The following is a 21357-nucleotide window of genomic DNA, read 5'->3' on the forward strand; positions in this document are numbered from 1 at the left end:
TTGGGTGGCTTACAACCAAATGGTATGAACATTAACTTCTCAAACTTTACAAACTTTACCAATAACCCCCCCCCCCCCATTGCTCTCCCCTCTCTTCCCTTACCCCACCTGGACATGCACCTATTTCTCCCCTTCCTCCCCCTCTCCCCGTCCTTTTGACAAAGAACCTGACTGTTTTCTTATGACAGCCCAATTATTTTATTGTCACCATTATTGAACTTATCATTTTGCTTTAATTCCAGGATTTGAATTTGAATTCCCAGTTGCTGCAGTGGGTCTCAAACTCGTGACTCTAATCTGATAGTCTTGGCCTCTGGATACTGATTCGGAGTATTAAGAATCATTTGGGCTAAAAGCGGGCAAACGTGACCGGCTTAGATGGGGCCTTGTGATCAGCATAGACGAGATGGGCAGAAGGGCCTGTTTCCGTGCTGTACGACTGTCTGACTCTATGATTAAAAGGCCAGCATTTAGGGTGAGGGAGAAACACCAGCCAGGTCAAAAATCCCCACTTAGTTCAGAGGGATTCCCAACACGGTTGGCCGATGGGCCTGTTTCCACGCTGTGTCTCTAAAGTCTAAAGTCTAAATCTCTAATAAATCCAACAAGGAATTCAGCAGGTTGTTGACCCAGAGAGTGTTGGAAACATGGAACATTTAACCAAGAGGAACAGCTGAGCTGATCAGCACCGATGCATTTAAGGGACAACTAGGTCAACATATGATAAAGGAGCAGGTTTGGTTGGCGGGATGCAATGAAACAAGTTGAGGGTGGGGGGGTCGTGTGGCGCATGACCAGCATGGACTAGTTAGGCCAAGCGACCTGTTTCTGTAACCAGAGGCACCCTGGTCTTCCACACAATGAAACACCATTTGCTTCCATCTGTCAGCACAGCTCTACCCGTGGGTGTACATGAAAATGCTAAATTTGTACTTGGATGAGCTGGCTTTGTCGGGTTTCTGCAACAACTGAGGGATTTTTGTGGATAATTCACGAGGAAACAGTGCGCAGTGCGCGAAACAAAATGTCATGGGAATGAACAACGGCAGATTCACTGCTTTAGTAATTAGCAACTCGGGGCCTCTTTGTGTGTCCGCAGAATCAAATTTATGTCAATCACCTCTCTTTTATTTAATAGCCTATATTTCCCTGGTTAGATCACTGGGCAGAGTGGCTCAATTAAAAGATAATCCTCATGCACTCATATCAGGCAAGGAAATCTAGGCCCAGGACCCCTGGACCTGGGGCATACTGAATGAGTTCTGGGCTTGGCGGACGGGCAAGTAGAGGGACATTGGGTCGCTGGCTTGCAGCAGCCTGGGGCTTACCTGGGGCACTCCAGTACTTTCAATGTGGACTGGACTTTAGACTATTTATTTTACCTTTGTAAACGGTGGACCATTGAACCAGTGGAGCACTTTGGAAGCTGTTACCTGGTGTACTGCATAGTCTTGGTCACCTTATTTAAGAAAAGTATAAGCCTGCCTTGGAAGTAGTGTGGAGAACCGTCAGATGACTTGAATAAAGGGGGAGCCTCATGAGAAAAGGTTAAGTAGATTGCAACTAAGTTCAAAATGACACAAAGCGCTGGAATAACTCAACGGGGCAGGCAGCATCTCAAGAGGACATTGACAGGTGGCATTGCAGGTCGAGACTCCTCTTCAGAAGAAAAGGTTAAAGAAGGGTCCCGACCCCAAACGTCGCTTGTCTAGGTTATCCTGAGATGCTGCCTGACCCGCTGAGTTACTCCAGCAATTTTGTGTCCTTTTGTACGAACTGACATCTGCAGTTCATTGTTTCTTCATTTTGCACCTAAACTCACTGGGGTTTAGGAAAATTGCAGGTGATCTATCTGAACCACATACGATCTTGTAGACACTTGACAAAGTAGATGGTGTGAGGATATTTCCCTTGGTACGAGTACTTATAAAAAAGTACTTTGCTTTAGAATAAAAGAATCACCCATTTAGGATGGATTTTTTTCTTTCAGTCTGTTATTAATCTTAGCTATTTCCTACCCCAGAGAGCTGTGGCGACTGAGTTATTGAATGTATTGAAGATTGAGTTGATAGATCCTTGGGCTATAAGGGAGACAGAGGTTATGGATGACCTGCAGGAATGGGGAGGTGAGGCCAAGAGCAGATCAGCCATGACCTAATTTCTATTTTCATGTGCCACCCATCTCCACTGAACTCTGTACAGTGGACTCATTCCACTGAACTCTGTACAGTGGACTCATTCCAGTGCAAAGAGCCACTGGAAGTGAGAATGCATCACTTGGTCGCCCTTATCATGCATCGATATGCGCGGCAGAGGCCTTTGTGAGGTGCCGCGTGGCAGGGGCCTTCATGAGGTGCTACATGGCAGAAGCCTTCATGAGATGCCGCGGCAGCGGTGCCCGCCCGGAAGACCCGAAGGCTCGTCGGAGTGCGGATCCCACCCGAAGGCTCAGCGGACCGCGGAACACAGGAGACGTCGGACTCGAGGATCAAGGGCCGGTAGGAGGGTGTACCGGGGTTATGCCTCCAGTGGCTTCAAAGTCGGCTGCAGGAGGGGCTCCCAGGGCACAAAGATGGCCGGGCGAGGAGAGGGATGTTGGTCCGCGGGCTGTTCCGGTCGAGGGCGATGGAGGAGGCCCTGCAGCTGCATACATTATCTGGATCGAGAACTGCTCCTGGAAACTGAGTACGCGGGCGGATCGGACCTTAGGACTTTGAAAATGGTGCCAAAACATGGCGGTGGCCGCATGTTTAATTATGCAAAAATAATTTCACTGTGCAGTTGCATATGTGACAAATAAAGCACCATTGAATATTGTGCCAAAGAGTAGAGCTATGGATGAGACAAAGTCATAATTTCACGCAAGTGAGACCAAGTTGCCTGGACCTCACTCCCATTGCCTAGTGCTATCTAGACGTGCTGGGGGGGGGGTTTAGGTGTGGCATTGTGATGGAGCAATTAAAGCTGCTGCCTCACAAGGCCAGCAACCTGGGTTCAATCCTGACCTCTGAACATGTGGGATTCCCTTAGCTGCTCTGGTTTCCTCCCACATCCCAAAAACAGCGGGTTGTCAGGGTTACCTGCGCACTGTACATTGCCTTTATTGCTTTGGTACACAGTAGAATATGGGGGAAGTTGATGGATATATGGATAACATTTTTTTTTTTAAAGATTAGTGTAGGATTTAGTGTAATGGGAGATTGACGGTTGGCATGGACTCGATGGGCTGAATGGCCTGTGTCCCTGTTGAATGTCTCCATGATTCTCTATGACCCAAAACATATGTCTATTGCACACAGTTTCTATAATTCATTCTGAAATATCCTCAAAGTATCTCAAGTCTCCTCACTATTGTATACATCTCAGTAAGGTTGCCTGCCATTTTCCTAAACCCCTGTGAGTATAGATGCAATCTACTTAACTTTTCTTCAGAAGACCTCCCCCTCTTTTTTTAAATCATCTAGCAGTTCCTCACATTGTCTCCAAGGCAGGCATATATTCCCTTAAATAATGTGACCGAAACTGCAAGTAGTACATCCGGTAGCACCTTCCAAAGTGCTCTCACCCCAAAACTCCAGGATGAAGATTCTTTTGCCTAGACTTCCTTGTTTTATAGTGCGTTGAATGACGTTGACCAGAGATGAATTTCTAGGCCATTACATGTACGTAATTGCAATGGGTTTGGTGTTACTGTTGACAGTTCTCCGCACATCTGCCCACTAACAGACGACAATATCATTTGGATCAATCAACTTGACTCAATGTACTTCCAAAAATAGACACAAAATGCTGAAGTAACTCAGCGGGTCAGGCAGCATCTCTTGAGAAAAAGGAATAGGTGACGTTTTGGTTTGAGACCCTTTCTTCAGACTGAGTCAGGCGGGAGAGGGAATCTAGAGGCATGGAAAGGTACAAAGAACAAATGAATGAAATGACTGAAAAGGACAAACCAAAGCCAGCAACGATGATCAAGGAAAGGCAGAGCCCACAATGGTCCATTATTGGCTGTGGGAAAAGGTGATAATGAGTGGATGCAAACAGTGAAACTAAGCAGGACGGCAGTGAAGCTTGTAGGACGACCAGGGAGAGGGAGGGACGGAGAGAGAGGGCCGTCGTGTATAGGAGGACTTTGCATTGCAGTTCCTGCAAAAGTCCTCACAGTGCAAATCTGTACTGTCTCCTAGACAGACCAGCCAGATCTCTACGCACCCCATATTTTATTAGCAGTATTAAACGCGTAATAACAGATGTCAGCAGTGTGTAAAAGGACTATGGCAATCCAATCAAGAGCGGCCGAGGTATTTCAGCTTCACTCAGGAAGCAGCCACTTTAATCTGTCCAAGCCACTACAAAGCAACCCACCTTCCCGCCTGACTCGTCCGAGGCAAAGAGAAAGGCAAAGAAAATCACAGACAACACTGAGCATGAACTGATGCTCAGCGACTTCATTTTTTGTTTTTTGCTACGTGATAGTGCAGAACAAGCCTTGCAACGATCCCTTTAATGGAAGCTGCAAGGAGATTGTAACAATAAAGCATCGGTTTTGCATTGCTATTCCCTGCTCTGAACGCTTGTCAGCAAAGATCCCAGGTAAATTTAACCAAGGTGCGATTGGCAATGGTAATGATGTTGATTTAGTTTGACTGAAGAAGGGTCTCGACCCGAAACGTCACCCATTCCTTCTCTCCCGAGATGCTGCCTGACCTGCTGAGTTACTCCAGCATTTTGTGAATAAATACCTTCGATTTGTACCAGCATCTGCAGTTATTTTCTTATACTACTTGATTTAGTTTGATTCTGTTTAGTTTATTGTCATGTGTATCGAGGTATAGTGAAAGGCTTCTCTTGCATGCTAACCAGTCATTGGAAAGACTATATATGATTACAATCGAGCCATCCTCAGTGTACAGATACATGATAAGGGAATAACATTTAGTGTAAGATAAAGTCCAGTAAAGTCCGATTAAAGATAGTCAGAAGGTCTTCAGTGAGATAGATAGATAGATAGTAGCTCAGCACCGCTCTCCAGTGATAATGTCACATGTATTGAGACTTTGTTTTGCGTGCTATCCAGACAGATCATACCATACATGGGTACATCAGGTCATGCAAAAGAGCAAGTAAACAGTACTGAAAAGAGTGATATAGATAAGGTGCTGGTGAAAACAAAGTGCAAGGCCCCATCGAGGTAGGTGGAAATTTATCCGTAGCATTTAAGAAGTCCGATTTAGAGTCGGAATACAGAGGGTAAAGAAGTTGTTCCTCAATCTGGTGGTATATACTTATAAGCTTTTGCATCTACTGCTATATGAGGGAAGGGGATGAGGGGATGGTCCTTGATTATATTTTTAGCTGATTTCCTGAAGTATCACTGTTCGCGTACTCATGGACTCATACAGTGTGGAAACAGGCCCTTCAGCCCGACTTGCCCACACCAATCAGCATGCCCCATCTACACTCCAACCTGCCTGCAATTGGCCCATATCCCTCTAAACCTATCCTCTCCATGTACCTGTCCAAACGTTTTTTAAACTTTGTGATGATACCTACCTCAACTACCTCCGCTGGCAGCTCGTTCCATATACCTACCACTCTTTGTATAAAGGTTACCCCCCAGATTAAATTAAATCTTTCCCTGCTCACTTTAAATTTATATCCGCTGGTTCTTGATTCCCCTACTCTGGGTAAAAGACTGTGCATTTCCCCAATCTATTCCTCTCATGATCTTGTACATAAGGTCAGATGGAATAGGAGTAGTATTAGGCCATTCGGCCCAATAGTCTACTCTGCCATTCAATCATGGCTGATCTATCTCTCCCGCCAAATCCCATTCTCCTGCCTTCTCTGCATAACCTCTGACACATGTACTAATCAAGAATCTATCTATCTCTGCCTTATCCACTGACGGCCTCCAACGCCTTCTGTGGCAAAGAATTCCACAAATTCCCCACCAACATCTTTCGTATAACAGGGTGACCAAAACGGAACACAATACTCTAAATGTGGCCTCGCCAATGTTTAGTACAAGGAGGACGTAAAACAGAGGAATTTGAGATGAGGAAATCCTTGTTGTTATGGCACAAAATGTTGGAGTAACTCAGCAGAAAGGCAGCATCTCTGGAGAGAAGGAATGGGTGACGTTTCGGGTCGAGACCCTTCTTCAGACTGAAGGAGTGTCTCGACCCAAAACGTCACCCATTCCTTTTCTCCAGAGATGCTGCCTGTCTCGCTGAGTTACTCCAGCATTTTGCACCTTTTCATAGCCTCTAGTTTCCCTCTCCCCTGTCTCTCACAATGGTGCTTGAAAGGATAGCGTTGGTCATAGTTCAATTGTAGCTTCCCGAAGGAACTGGATAAGTGTCTGAGAGGAAAGAACTTGTACAGTTATGGGAAGAGGATGGTGGAAGCCCACTAAGCCAGTAAGGACTAAATGGGCAGAGCTGCCACCTTCTGTGATTCTGCATGCCTTTTTTAATCAATCAAGTATGCAGATTTTCCACCTTCATTCAATTTACTTTAAGGTGGACACTTGTGGATAAAAACGGCTCATAGACACCGATCCCCAATCTTATGGCAGTGGAATGCGCCAGTCAGCAGTGTGACAGTGGTCAATAATGCGGGAAGAGGAAAAATGTGCAAAATAGAAAAAGGACTATGATGTTTACAATTATTTAAAAAAAGACCAATGAATAAATAAGCTAAGGCCAAGGAGGAACCAGTCTGTCCATGTTGTCCCTTGTATTTTCAATTCAGTTGCAATTTATAGATGCTCAATCTATATAGATGTTCAATCTTTCGGGTGACACAGTGGTGCAGCAGTAGATTTGCTGCCTTCCAGCACCAGAGACCCGGGTTCGATCCGGACCATGGGTGCTGTCTGTATGTAGTTTGTATGTTCTCCCTGTGACCATGTGGGTTTTCCCTGGGTGCTCCAGTTTTCTCCCACACTGCAAAGACGTGCAGCTTTGCAGGTTAATTGGCTTCGGTAAAAATTTGTAAATTGTCCCTGGCGTGTGGGATGGAGTTGGTGATCGCTAGTTGGAGCGGACTTGGTGGGCCGAAGGGCCTGTTTCCGCACTGTATCTCTAAAGTCTAAAGTAAAGTTCATGAAAGTGGAATTTCTTTAATAACTGAAAGTATCCAATGTTGTCAAATACTAAAAACTGCCTGAAAGACCACCCTGAACTGAAACAATATTAAAGCCTGGAACATTCCAGTTTTAAGAATCCAGCAAACTATGATAAAACTAGACCAGGCTGCTTAGCAACTGGGTGTGATCACAGATCATATTCCCCAGACTGTACTAAAATTGTCCTTCTATAACCAGTACAAATTCATTGAGTCCGTAGTCATTGAACAGAAATGGATCCTTTGGCTCAACTCATCCTTGCCGACCTACTGAGTTAGTCCCATTTACCTGCATTTGGCCCATATCCCTATAAACACTAAAGTAGGTGGTATTGTAGAATGACATTGGAGTGGGTGGTATAATGAAGATGGTTGTCAAAAATTGCAGCAGGATCTTGATCGGTTGGGTAGGTGAGCTGAGGAATGGTTGATGGAATTTAATACAGTGATGTGCAAGGTTTTGCATTTTGGGAAGTCTAACATGGGCAGCAGGACCTACACAGTGAATGGCGGGGCTCTGGGGAGTGTTGTAGCGAAGAGGGATCTAGGAGTGCAGGTGCATGGTTCCTTGAAAGTGGCATCACATGTAGGTAATGTGGTCAAAAAGGCTTTTGGAACATTGGCCTTCATCAGAGTATTGAATATAGTTGGGATTTATTCACAAAATGCTGGAGTAACTCAGCAGGTCAGGCAGCATCTCAGGAGAGAAAGAATGGGTGACGTTTCGGGTCGAGACCCTTCTTCAGAATATAATTGGGAGGTCATGTTTCAGTTGTAAAAGACATTTGTGAGGCCACATTTAGAGTATTGTGTTCAGTTTTGGTCACCATGTTATAGGAAAGATATTGTCAAGTTGGAAAAGGTGCAGAGAAGATTTACCAGGATGTTACCTGGTCTTGAGGGCCTGAGCTACAGGAAGAGGATGAGCAGGCTCGGACTTTAGTCCTTGGAGCGCAGGAGGATGAGGGGTGATCTTATAGAGGTGTATAAAATCATGAGAGGAAGATATAGGATAAATGCAGAGAGTCTTTTGCCCAGAGTTGTGGAATCAGGGAATCAGAGGACATAGGTTTAAGGTCCGGGAGAAAAGATTTAATAGGAATCTAAGGGATAACCTTTTCACACAAAGGGTGGTAGGTATATGGAACGAGCTGCCGGAGCAGGTAGTTGAGCGGGTACTATCACAACGTTTATGAAACATTTAGACAGGTACATGGATAGGACAGGTTTAGTAGGATATGGACCAAACAGGCAGGTGCGACTAGCGTAGATGGAATATGTTGGCTGGCGTGGGCAAGCTGGGCCGAGGAGCCTGTTTCCACGCTGTTTGATTCTATGACTCTGTAGTTTGAAGAAGGATCCCGACCCGAAAATATCACCTATCCATGTCCTCCAGAGATGCCGTTTGACCCAGTTACTCCAGCACTTTGTGTTTTGCTCAAGATTCTAGCATCTGCAGTTCCCCATGTCACTATTTTGTGTCAAGCAATCCACTCGATTCGCACCCAATTCTCTTCCTATGCATTAATTTCTCCGCCCACAGGCACACTGCGGCTGCATTATATACCATTAATAAAATGCCCTGCAGTTACTGTGAAAGCACCTGCTATCTCTGCAGTCAAGGAGGTTGAAGTCAGAGGGTCAATGGGAACATCCCACCAGCAGGTTTCCCTCCAAATCGCACACCATCCTGCTTGGAAATGCATTATGCTGGTTCCTTGTGGTCACGTGGTGTATATCCTGGAACCCCAACAATAAAGCGGGAGTACCATCGCTAAAGGGATTGGGATGTTTGAGAAGGCAGCTCAACGCCACCGCTTTCTCAAGGGCAATAACGGATGGAGACTAAATGTTAGCTTTGCCATCGATGCCCACATCCCGAAAAAGCGAATTTAACAAAAAATAAAACTTAGTGGGTTATTTTCCAATTGAGTTGAGAACAAATGAAGGGCAGCACAGGGTCGCAATGGTAGAGTTGCTGCCTTACAATGCCAGCTACCCTGTCCTCGGGTGCTATCTGTATGGAGTTTGTACATTCCACCTGTGACCTCGTGGGTTTTCTCCGGGTGCTCCAGTTTCCTCCCACCCTCCAAAGCTGTGCAGGCTTGTAGGTTGATGGGCTTCTGTAAATTGCCCCCGCAGTGAGAAGGATGCATATCCCATTTATTGGGATAACTAGTGTACAGACGATCGTTGGTCGATGCAGACTTGGTGGGCCACAGGGTCCGTTTCCACGCTGTTTCTCTAAACTAAATTAAACAAATGCTTCATGTGCATCATCATGTGTGACACAGTTTTTTGCTGTTGAGCTGATGATTGGTGAGGGCAATCCCCTATTATTAGACTGAGGCAAGAGGAGGAATGAACTTTGCACTTCATCTCAGGAGTCCCACGGTGTCATACATCTATTCCATTAACAGCAGTGTGGGCTTCAGGAAAAGCTGTGAGGGATTTGCAGGCAACTAAATGCTTTCACTACAAATAACGTTAATCGTCTCCCATAGTAGCAAAGATGTATATACACACATACTGAACTTCTTTTCGTTTATTATAGTGTTTGCAGAGTACTATGTTTACATAAAGCATCTCTGGATAGAAGGAATGGGTGATGTTTCATGTCGAGATGCTGCCTGTCCCACTGAGTTACTCCAGCATTTTGTGTCTATCTTCGGTGTAAACCAGCATCTGCAGTCCCTTCCTTCACTACATTTACATATTCTGTTGTGCTGCTGCAAGTAAGAATGTCATTGTTCTGTTTGGGACATATGAAAATAAAACACTCTTGATGATATGTAAAGTTATGCGAGGCAGAGATAGGGTAGACAGTCAGAACCTTTTTTCCCAGGGTGGAAATATCCATCACTAGAGGGCATGGCTATCAGGTGAGAGGGGCAAGTTTAATGGAGATGTTCAGGGCAGGCTTTTTACAAAGAGTGGTGGGGGCCTGGAAGGCATTGCCAGGGGTGGTGGTAGAGGCAGATACGATAGTGGAGCTTATGAGGCTTTTAGATACGTACATAGGGAATAAGGGGATCTGTATCATTTACGGGCAGATGAGAGGAGTTTAACTAAGCATCATGTTTAGGCACAAGCATTGTGGGGCCGAAGGGCTGCGCTGTTGTGTGTCCTATGAGAGTTGAATGATTACCAGTATCATGTGTCCGGTGGAGATGTCCATGTTGGACTGGACAGGCTCCTCACACCAGGACGAGGTGCTGCTCCGCGTGGATGGGCTGGGCTGGGGACCGTCGCTGAACTGCGAGGAGATGCTGTTGATGCGAGAGGCGTGGGCTGTCTCCTGCCGCTCCGTCGTCTTGATCGCCATCCGCTGGCGGCACAGCTCCTGAATCAGAGGGAGAGAAAAATAAACCGAGTTGGAGTTTATCCAGGGAATGTGCTTTCAGACAGCAGTCATTTGGGAAGCAGGCGGGATCTCCGCCTGCACTATCAAGATGGGCCTGATTGGGTTTGAGTGTGAAAGTGAAGTGAGGCAATGAGCATCAATCGGCAGCTTTCCCCACACCAGCTCTCAGCCTCCGTAAAGCATTGGCCGACATCCAGAAAATAAACGCTAACATGTTCATCGAACACTCACATGCCCAGAAAATTAAGTCAATTCCTTTCAGTTCCTGATCCTTCTTTCATGTATCACACTTGAAGCAAACAGACAACGCTGGAGATACTCAGCAGTCCTCTGGAGATGGTAACAGAGTCAATGTTTCAGGCTAGCAAACTTTCCTTACCATAAGACCATAGGACATATGAGCAGATAGTTCATATGTTCATAAATTTTCGGAGCAAAATTAGGCCATTTGGCCCATCGAGTTTCCTCTGCCATTCAATAGACAATAGACAATAGACAATAGGTGCAGGAGTAGGCCATTCAGCCCTTCGAGCCAGCACCGGCATTCAATGTGATCATGGCTGATCACTCTCAATCAGTACCCCGTTCCTGCCTTCTCCCCATACCCCCTCACTCCGCTATCCTTAAGAGCTCTATCCAGCTCTCTCTTGAAAGCATCCAACGAACTGGCCTCCACTGCCTTCTGAGGCAGAGAATTCCACACCTTTACCACTCTCTGACTGAAAAAGTTCTTCCTCATCTCCGTTCTAAATGGCCTACCCCTTATTCTTAAACTGTGGCCCCTTGTTCTGGACTCCCCCAACATTGGGAACATGTTTCCTGCCTCTAATGTGTCCAATCCCCTAATTATCTTATATGTTTCAATAAGATCCCCCCTCATCCTTCTAAATTCCAGTGTATACAAGCCTAATTGCTCCAGCCTTTCAACATACGACAGTCCCGCCATTCCGGGAATCAACCTAGTGAACCTACGCTGCACGCCCTCAAAAGCAAGAATATCCTTCCTCAAATTTGGAGACCAAAACTGCACACAGTACTCCTGGTGCGGTCTCACCAGGGCCCGGTACAACTGTAGAAGGACCTCTTTGATCCTATACTCAACTCCTCTTGTTACGAAGGCCAACATTGCATTGGCTTTCTTCACTGCCTGCTGTACCTGCATGCTTCCTTTCAGTGACTGATGCATTTATCCCCACTTGACACCATTCGATCATGGCTGAGTTATTTTTCCCACGAGTGGAAACATTCTCCCCATATCCATTCGATCGAGGCCTTTCTTTTATGGTAGGTTTCAATTAGATCCCCCCTCATCCTTCTAAACTCCACCGAGTTCAGGCCCAGAGCCATCAAATGCTCACTGACCTAAAACATTAACTCTGTTTCTTTTGGAACAGAAACCTTTCCTTGATAAATCCCCCAAAAAGATTCCACGTTGTTCCTGGAATAAAAAACAATGTTCAGCAGGTCAAGCAGCAACTGTGGAATAAAGTCAATCTTTCATCTTGGTGATCTTTTAGTACAAACAGACTTATCTTCTGCTTTGCACAGCAAGGCAAAACTCACCAGCACCTCAAGAAATTAGTCAAGTGTCAGAATAAGTTATACAATTTACAATATAATACCATATTGGCGCAGTTGGTAGAGCTGCTGCCTCACAGTACCAGAGACCCAGGTTCAATCCTGATCATGGGTGCTGTCCATGTGGAGCTTGCATATTCTCCTGCTGACCACAGGGGCTTCCTCAGGATGTTCCGATTTCCTTCCACATCCCAAAGACAAGTAGGCCGGCCCAAAGACAAAGGTCGCATTTGGTGTACTGTGAGCAAATTTGGGCCCCATGTCTGAGGAAGGATGTGCTGGCTCTGGAGAGGGTCCAGAGGATTTTCAGTCGGAAGAAGGGTCTCAACCCGAAATGCCACCCATTCCTTCTCTCCTGAGATGCTGCCTGACCCGCTGAGTTATTCCAGCATTTTGTGTCTACCTTCAGAATGATTCCAGTGTTTGACAGCACTGGGCTTCTACTCACTGGAGTTTAGAAGGTTGAGAGGGGATCTCATTGAAACTTACAGAATAATGAAAGGCATAGAGTGGATGTGGAAAGGATGTTTCCACTGGTGGGAGAGTCTAGGACCAGAGGTCTTAGCCTCAGAATTAAAGGGCGCTCTTTTAGAAAGGAGGTGAGGAGGAACGTCTTTCGTCAGAGGGTAGTTACTGTGGAACTCATCGCCACAGAGGGCTGTGGAGGCCATGTCAGTGGATATTTTTAAGGCAGAGGCAGACAATTTTTTGATTAGAACAGGTGTCAACGGTTAAGGGGAGAAGGCAGGAAAATGGGATTAGGAGGCAGAGAGCCATGATTGAATGACGGAGTAGACTCGATGGGCCGAATGGCCTAATTTACTATAACTTATGAACGTGAAGTGGCTTTGTAGATTAATTGGGTTCCGTAAATTGCTCCTGTGTGGAGGTGAATGGATGAGAATATGGGATGATATAGAATTCGTGTGAACAGGAGGTCAATGGTTGGCATTGACTCGGTGGGCCGAAGGGCCAGTTTCCATGCTGTATCTGTCAATTCAATTCAAATATGTTACATAGAAACATAGAAAACATAGAAAATAGGTGCAGGAGGAGGCCATTTGGCCCCTCGAGCCATCACCGCCATTCATTGGGATCATGGCTGACCATCCACAATCAGTAACCTGTGCCTGCCTTCTCCCCATATCCCTTGATTCCTCTAGCCCCCAGGACTCTATCTAACTCTCTTTTAAATCCATCCAGTGAAATGGCCTCCACTGCCTTCTGTGGCAGCGAATTCCACAAATTCACAACTCTCTGGGTGAAAAGGTTTCTTCTCACCTCAGTTTTAAATGGCCTCCCCTTTATTCTTAGACTGTGTCCCCTAGTTCTGGACTCCCCCAACATTGGGAACATTTTTCCTGCATCTAGCTTGTCCAGACGTTTTATAATTTTACACGTCTCTATAAGATCCCCTCTCATCCATCTAAACTCCAGTGAATCCAAGCCCAGTCTTTCCAATCTTTCCTCATATGACAGTCCCGCCATCCCAGGGATTAACCTCGTGAACAATGTTGGCGGGCATTCCTCCAGGCAGTGTCACAATTAACCTCGTGGCATTGTCACCAATTATCATATCGAGCAAGTTCCTCATTTGCTGCATCTTTTCGTTTCCAAATTGTTTACTGTCAACGTATCTCCAAAGTCTCCCACAAAACAGAGGCCAATAACAGAGGCGGCACGGTGGTGCAGCGGTAGAGTTGCTGCCTTACAGCGAATGCAGCGCCGGAGACTCAGGTTCGATCCTGACTACAGGCGCCGTCTGTACAGAGTTTGTACGTTTTCCCCATGACCTACGTGGGTTTTCTCCGAGATCTTCGGTTTCCTCCCACACTCCAAAGAAGTACAGGTATGTAGGTTAATTGACTGGGTAAATGTAAAAATTGCCCCTAGTGTGTGTAGGACAGTGTTAATGTGCGGGGATCGCTGGGCGGCGCGGACTTGGTGGGCCGAAGGGCCTGTTTCCGCGCTGTATCTCTAAATCTAAATCTAAACTCAGGGGGATAGATTTCCGTTAACTGCTAGAAGGATTAGAGAGGAACTGTGTGAAAATAATTTTACTTAATAAGTGGCAGGCATCTGTAATCCATTGCCCAAAGCAGTGACAAAGGCAGAAATCTCAGCAGCATTTTTAAAATAAGTGGGTGATCACTTGGGAGAGAAGAGCTGGATGCAGGGCAGTGGAGCAGGGGCTGGGAAGTGGAATTATCCAAGGATTACCTTTGGCTGGTGTGGACACAATGCAGTGAATGTCCCTTCTTCTGTACTGAAAATCTCCATGATTCTATAAATGCAACATTTACTGTCATTAAAAAGCAGACAACTTTACTTTCATGTCGCAATCCTTTCATCCATTGAAAATTTCAGTTGAAGAACTGTAATTCAGTGTTGGAATGAAGAGCGCGCAGACTAATGCAGGCACATTGATTCCTTTCCATTCACAGGGTATGAATGCCAGTGGCGAAGGCTGTATTTATCATCTGTGAATGATGAGGCAGTAAAGGGAAAATGGTCTGGTGCCACAGATACACAAGGCTGAATGGCAGATTCGCTTTCCTACAGGACTTAAGTAGAGAATGCAGGGTTTTACGGGAGGAGGAGGACTTGTTGGACACAATATTAGTAGCTGAATGGACATAAACGACACATACAGCATGGAAACAGGACCTCTGGCACAGCAAATCTACGCCAACCATCCATTGTTCATACTAGCCCTAGTTAGTTTAGTTAATTGTCACATGTGCCAAGGTACAGTGAAAAGCTTTTTGTTGCCTGCTAATCAGTCAGTGGAAAGACTGTACATGATTACAATCGAGCGGTCCACATTGTACAGATACAGCATAAAGGGAATAATGTTTAGTGCAAGATAAATTCCAGTGAAGTCTGATAAAAGATAGTCTGAGGTACATGATAAAAGATCGTGCCACTTCCTCATCCACTCCCGGCCCACTGGGGGCAACTCACAGAGGGCTAATTAACCTACAAAAATCTGCACGCATTTGGAATGTGGGAGGAAACCGGAGCACCCAGAGGAAACCCACACGGTCACAGGGAGAACGTGTAAACTCCACACGGACAGCAGCAGAGGTCAGGATCAAACAGCAGTGACACAGCAGCTCCACCATCCTCATCACTGAGCTGCCCTTGCATGAAGATGTTTGTGTTCAATACTACCTTCCTGTGGTGCAGGACTCTACTGCCTAGAACATAGATAAGTACAGCCCAGGAATAGGTCCTTTGGCCTACAATTTATTCATCGAACATGAGCCCAAAATAAATAAATCTCATCTTCCAGCACATGATCCATATCCCTGCAAGTCCAGGTGCCTATCTAAAAGCCTCTTAAACCCCACTATTGTCTCTGCCTCCACCACCGCCCCTGGTAGCACCTTCTCTGCACCCACTGCTCTCTGTGTCTAAAACTTACCCCACACATCTACTTTAAACGTTGCTCCTTTCACCCTCTATGCCCTCTACTGTTTGATCACTCCATCCTAGCGAAAAGGCTCTAATTGTCTAACTTTCTATGCCTCAGCTATCAGGTCTTCCCTCAACCTCTGTGTCGTTCCAGAGAAAATAATCCAAGTTTGTCTCATTAAGTAATGGTGACAAACTGGAATCCAGGCAGATTCCCTTTCAGCAGATTCCTCTTTGCACTTAAAGAGCCAGAAATGAAGAAATAAATCCTGCAATAACTGTAGAAGGCATTTGACAAGGTGTCATGTAAAAGGCAGGTGCCCAAGAGCCCATGGTATTGAGGGAAGTGGGTTGGCATGGATTGCAAACTTGAATCAGAATAAATTCAGGATGGAAGGATGCAACTAATTGAGGGGTACAGCTGGTAGAGCGACTGCTTCACAACTCCAGAGACCCAGGTATGATCCTGACCTTGTCCGCTGCCTGTGTGGAGTTTGCATGTTTTTTTGCGACTTCATGGGTCTCCTTCGGGTGCCCCGGTTTCCTTGCACATCGTAAAGACATGCGGGTTTGCAGGTTAATTGGCCTCTGTAAAGTGCCCCTAGTACTCAGGGAGTGGATGAGAAAGTGAGATAACATAGAACTAGTGTGAACGGGCGATTGATGGTGTGGACCCGGTGAGCTGTCAGGCCTGATTCCATGCTGAATTTTTCAATTCATCAATAGTGTCCTAATCTTGGCCCTTAATTATTTACTATCTATACTGATGACTCGGAAGAGTGGGGCAAGGTATCTAAGTTTGCTGATCATACAAAAGTAGCTGGGAGGGGATATTACAATGAGGGTAATTGGACTCTGTAACAGGATTATGGACAGGTTGAGTGAATGGGTGAAACTTAACAAACAGAATTTAATTTTGGAAAGTGTGAGGTCATGCAAATCAAAAGGTGGACTATTATCTAAATGCAGAAAAATGCAAATGAGAAAAGTACAGAGGCATCCACGTGCAAAATGTATATTAACAAAAACTAGGCAGGTGCACAAGTAATAGAAAAGTAAGGGGCAGCGGTAGAGTTGTTGCCTTACACCGCCAGTGACCCAGGTTCGATCCTGACTACAGGTACTGTACGTTCTCCCTGTGACCGCGTGGGTTTTCTCGGGATGCTTCGGTTTCCTCCCACCTTCCAAAGATGAGCAGGTTTGTAGGTTAATTGACTTGGTAAAATAGTAAAGTGTCCCCACTGTGTGTAGGATAGTGTTAGTGTGCGGGGATGGCTGGTTGGCACGGACTCAGTGGGCCGAAGGGCCTGTTTCCACCCAGTATCTCTAAACTAAACCAAATAAGTGGTATATTGACCCTCATTGCAGGAGCCGGTGTTTTGAAACAGAGAATCGCTATTACAATTGCATGAGGTATCGGTAATGGCTATACCTCGAGTACAATGCAAAGTGTTGGACCCCTTAATTAAGTTAAGATATGTACCCCACAAGATAGTTACTAGGATAATTGTTGGGATGAGGGAGTAGAAAGGCTGAAGAGGGTAAATCTGTGCTTTTTGGAGTTTGGAATAATGAAGTTTGATTTCATTGATACATTACAGGAGGCACGGCAGGGTAGATGTTGAGATGTTGCCACTAGTGGGAGTGTTTTGAACAAGTCGAGTCTTGAACATAGTTACAAGATGGGGGTGAGGGTGGTCATTTAATACTGAGGCACATAGGACAATCCTCTCACAGAGGCTGGTGAATCCCTGGAATTCTCTACCCTGGACGATGGCGGATGTCAGATCACTGGAGGTATTTAACGGGAGAGTAGATGTATTTTTGAAAAATGAGTGAACTGATAGCCATGGGGAATGGGGACACGCAGAAGGGAAATTGAGGCCTGTGGCAGGTGGTCCACGACTATGTTGAATGGTGGGGTAGGTTTGAGGGATCGAGTGGCCTACTCCAGCTCCTATTTTCTTGTCCTCTTGTGCTTTATACTATAAAGGCAAGCAGCAGAGTGTTACAAGTAGCAGGTCACAGCAGAGCCAGCCTGAAGGATCCTGAGAGAATGGGTTTCTGAGAGAGAGCACTATGCTGTCATTGACCCTCCGGGTCATGTTTGTGTTTGTTTGGTGTCTGAGGTTTGTCTCGCGTTCCAAGTGGCATGCAATCATGCAGGAATTTTGAAAACACTGCTTTAATGTCATACCAATGGAACAGGCAGATTTCAAGTTTGCAGCTTGCTAATCTAGCCATGTTTGATTGCAATGTTATAACTTGGTCCAAAAACCTAACAGAACCAAGGGTGTATCCTTCTCCAACCCATTGTAAAGATGCTGTTCAAATCATACATTAGGCAAAAGTTTCAAGGGAGCAGTGGTCAGCTTCTACTTCATAGTCTGTCATTCAGCAGATGTTAATGTCACAGGACAGTGTAATATTAGATTAGATTAGAGATACAGCATGGAAAAAGGCCCTTTGGCCCATTGAGTCCACGCCAACCATTGATCATCCGTTCACACTACACTTCCTACAAACGAGGGGCAACTTACAGAGACCAATTAACCTACAAACCCGCACGTCTTTGGGGTGTGGGTGAATACGGGAGTACCCGCAGGAAACCCATGCAGTCACACGAGAAAATACAAATTCCATACAGACAGCAGCCGTGGTCAGGTTCGATCCCGAGCCTCTGGTGCTGAAAGATAGCAACTCTACCGCTGTGCCACTGTGCTGCCGTTGATTAACTCTAAAGGTTTCCAGTTCTGATGAAAGGTCACTGACCTGAAATGTTAATTAATTTCTTACTCTACGAACGCTATCTGATTGGTAGTAGGGTACATCCAGCACGATCCAGGCCTAGAGAGAGTGCATGTGGAGAGGATGCTTCCAGTAGTGGGAGAGTCTAGGACTAGAGGGCACAGCCTCAGAATAAAAGGACGTACCTTTAGAATGGAGATGAGAAGGCATTTCTTTAACCAGAGAGTGGTAAATCTGTGGAATTCATTGTTACAGACAGTGGTGGAGGCCAAGTCATTGGAGTTTTTAAAGTGTAGGAAAATAACTGCAGATGCTGGTACAAATTGAAGGTATCACAAAATGTTGGAGTCACTCAGCAGGTCAGGCAGCATCTAGGAGAGAGGGAATGGGTGACGTTTTGGGTCGAGACCCTTCTTCAGACTGATGTCAGGGGGGCAGGACAAAGAAACGATATAGGTGGAGACAGAAAGACAGTGGGAGAACTGGGAAGGGGGAAAAGAGAGAGACAGAGGAACTATCTAAAGTTGGAGAAGGTAATGTTCATACAAATTGGGCTGCAAGCTGCCCAAGCGAAATATGAGGTGCTGTTCCTAAAATTTCCGGTGGGCCTCACTATGGCACTGGGGGAGACAGAAAGGTCAGACTGGGAGTGGGAGGGGGAAGTTGAAGTGCTCAGCCACTGTGAGATCAGGTTGGTTAAGGCGGACTGTGCGAAGGTGTTGAGCGAAACGATCGCCGAGTTTTTAAAGTGTATATAGATAGGCTCTTGATTAGTAAGGTCATCTAAGGTAATGGGGAGAATGCAGGGGAATGAGGTCGAGAGAGAAAAATAGATCAGCCATGATCGAATGGTGAAGCAGTCTTGATAGGCCGAATGGCTCAATTCTGCTCCTAGAACTTATGAACTATCAACATTAGTTCAGATTTCTAGCATCCATAATTTTTGCTTTGATCACCCCTTTGGCATTTTAATAGTTAATTAAGTAACGTCACAAAAACATACAGTGGTGACCTCAAACAATCTCCAGAGGCGTTCTTAAACAGGCAACGTTTCATCATCAAAGGTATTTTGACAGTAAGATACCAAAAACCATTTGACAATGGCGGCACGGTAGCGCAGCGGTAGAGTTGCTGCTTTACAGCGAATGCAGCGCCGGAGACTCAGGTTCGATCCTGACTACGGGTGCTGCACTGTAAGGAGTTTGTACGTTCTCCCCGTGACCTGCGTGGGTTTACTCCGAGATCTTCGGTTTCCTCCCACACTCCAAAGACGTACAGGTATGTAGGTTAATTGGCTGGGTAAATGTAAAAATTGTCCCTAGTGGGTGTAGGATAATGTTAATGTACGGGGATCACTGGGCGGCACGGACTTGGAGGGCCGAAAAGGCCTGTTTCCGGCTGTATGTATATGATATGATGATATGATATGAACTGTGTAGCAAATTAAGCCAGCAATTGAGAAGCTTTGATTTATTCAGTGCAATAACTGGTGTCAATGCTGGGCATTTTTTTCTGCCAGGAGAATGGATTGGCAGCATTTTGTTTCATTTCACAAAATGCGTTGCTCACTTCTGACACTTCACTGGTTATTTGAAGTGCCGATTAATACCAGGAAGACACAAATCCACCAAAGACGAGTGCTAAAATGTGATAAAGTTAGAAGTTTTGGGTGAAATCCAGTTTGCCTTGTCTTTCCCAGTTCTAGTGTAAGGCCCAGGATCTAAAACACTGAAAACATTAAAACTGACGCACTACAATGCTGAGAACTATACGCTGTACTCTGTATTTTACCCTTTGCTCCATCTTGACTTGATTGTAGTCATGTATTGAATTGTTTGGATACAAAGCTTTTCATCGTACCTCAGTGCACGTGACAATAATAAACTAAACCTAAACCGAACCATTCCACAGATGCTGCCTAACCTGCTGAATGCTTCGTACATTTTCTGTTTATATTTTAGTCCCTGAGCCTGACCTATCTTTCAGCCTGTCCTGCCATTCTATTACATAGTTGTTGATCTGTGACCTGGCCCCATTAATTATTTATTTTCTCCATCTCCCTGCATATCTTTGATTGATAAAAATGTACCAATCTGAAATTGATAATAGACAACTAACGTGGCATGAAGTGCCATTTCCAAAATTCATACTCCAGACCTGGCCGAAGTGGGCCATTCTTGAAGTTGAAACTAAATTGCCTGGCTTCAAGATTTTCACCATATAGAACACCACAGATTAACACAGCACAGGAACAAGCTCCTTTGGCCATCAATGCCAAATTAAACTACTCTCCTCTGCCTGCACATGATCCATAACCTTCCATTTCCTGCATATTCATATGCCTAAATAAAAGCCTTAAACTCCACTATAGTGTCTAGGCTTGAAGTTTAGGGCAGCACAGTGGTGCAGCGGTGGGGTTTCTGCCTTAGACTTTAGACTTCGGAGATACAACATGGAAACAGGTCCTTCGGCCCACCGAGTCCGCTCCGCCCAGCTGTCACCCTGTACACTATCACATTTCTGCCCACTGGGGACAGTTTACAATTATATTACCGAAGCCAATAATTAACCTACAAACCTGAACACCTTTGGAGCGTGGGAGAAAACCGGTGCTCCTGGAGAAAGCCCACGCCATCACAGGGAGGACGTACAAGCTCCGAACAGACAGGGCCCGTAGTCAGAAACAAACCCGATTGTCTTTGGCATTGTATGTCAGCAGCTCTACCGCTGCGTCACTGTGCCGCCTTTAATTTCTGGTTACCATACAACAGGAAGGATGAGATTGCACGGGAGAGGGTGCTGAGAAAATTCACCAGGATGTCGTCTAGGATGCAATGTTTCAGTCATGAGGACAGACTTAATAGGTTGGGTTTGTTTGCCTCGGGGCAGAGAAGTCTGGGGAGAGACCTGACATACCAAATTATAAGACAAATAGGTCGAGTAGACTGGTGGCGATCTGGTAACTCCCACTTACATTAACAATATAAATAATTACAGGAGTTTTAAACAAGGGTGTTTATTCGAACATCTAGCAACAAGGAATTTGAATCAGTCTGAAGAAGGGTCCCGACCTGAAATGTCACCTATCCATGTTCTCCAGCGACCTTGTCTAACCTGCTGAG

At 45.5% G+C, this 21357-nt stretch overlaps 1 protein-coding gene across 1 annotated transcript in view; it reads right to left on the reverse strand.

The window, feature by feature from the left end:
- ptprn2 (protein tyrosine phosphatase receptor type N2) overlaps positions 1-21357 on the reverse strand; it is a 669963-nt gene that overhangs the window by 65371 nt on the left and 583235 nt on the right. Inside the window, exon 14 of the mRNA XM_078424921.1 lies at positions 10277-10471. Coding sequence (XP_078281047.1) covers positions 10277-10471 — 195 coding nt within the window. The remainder of the gene's footprint in view (positions 1-10276; positions 10472-21357) is intronic.

Source organism: Rhinoraja longicauda, chromosome 2, assembly GCF_053455715.1.
Source record: "Rhinoraja longicauda isolate Sanriku21f chromosome 2, sRhiLon1.1, whole genome shotgun sequence".
NCBI classification, from domain to species: domain Eukaryota; kingdom Metazoa; phylum Chordata; class Chondrichthyes; order Rajiformes; family Arhynchobatidae; genus Rhinoraja; species Rhinoraja longicauda.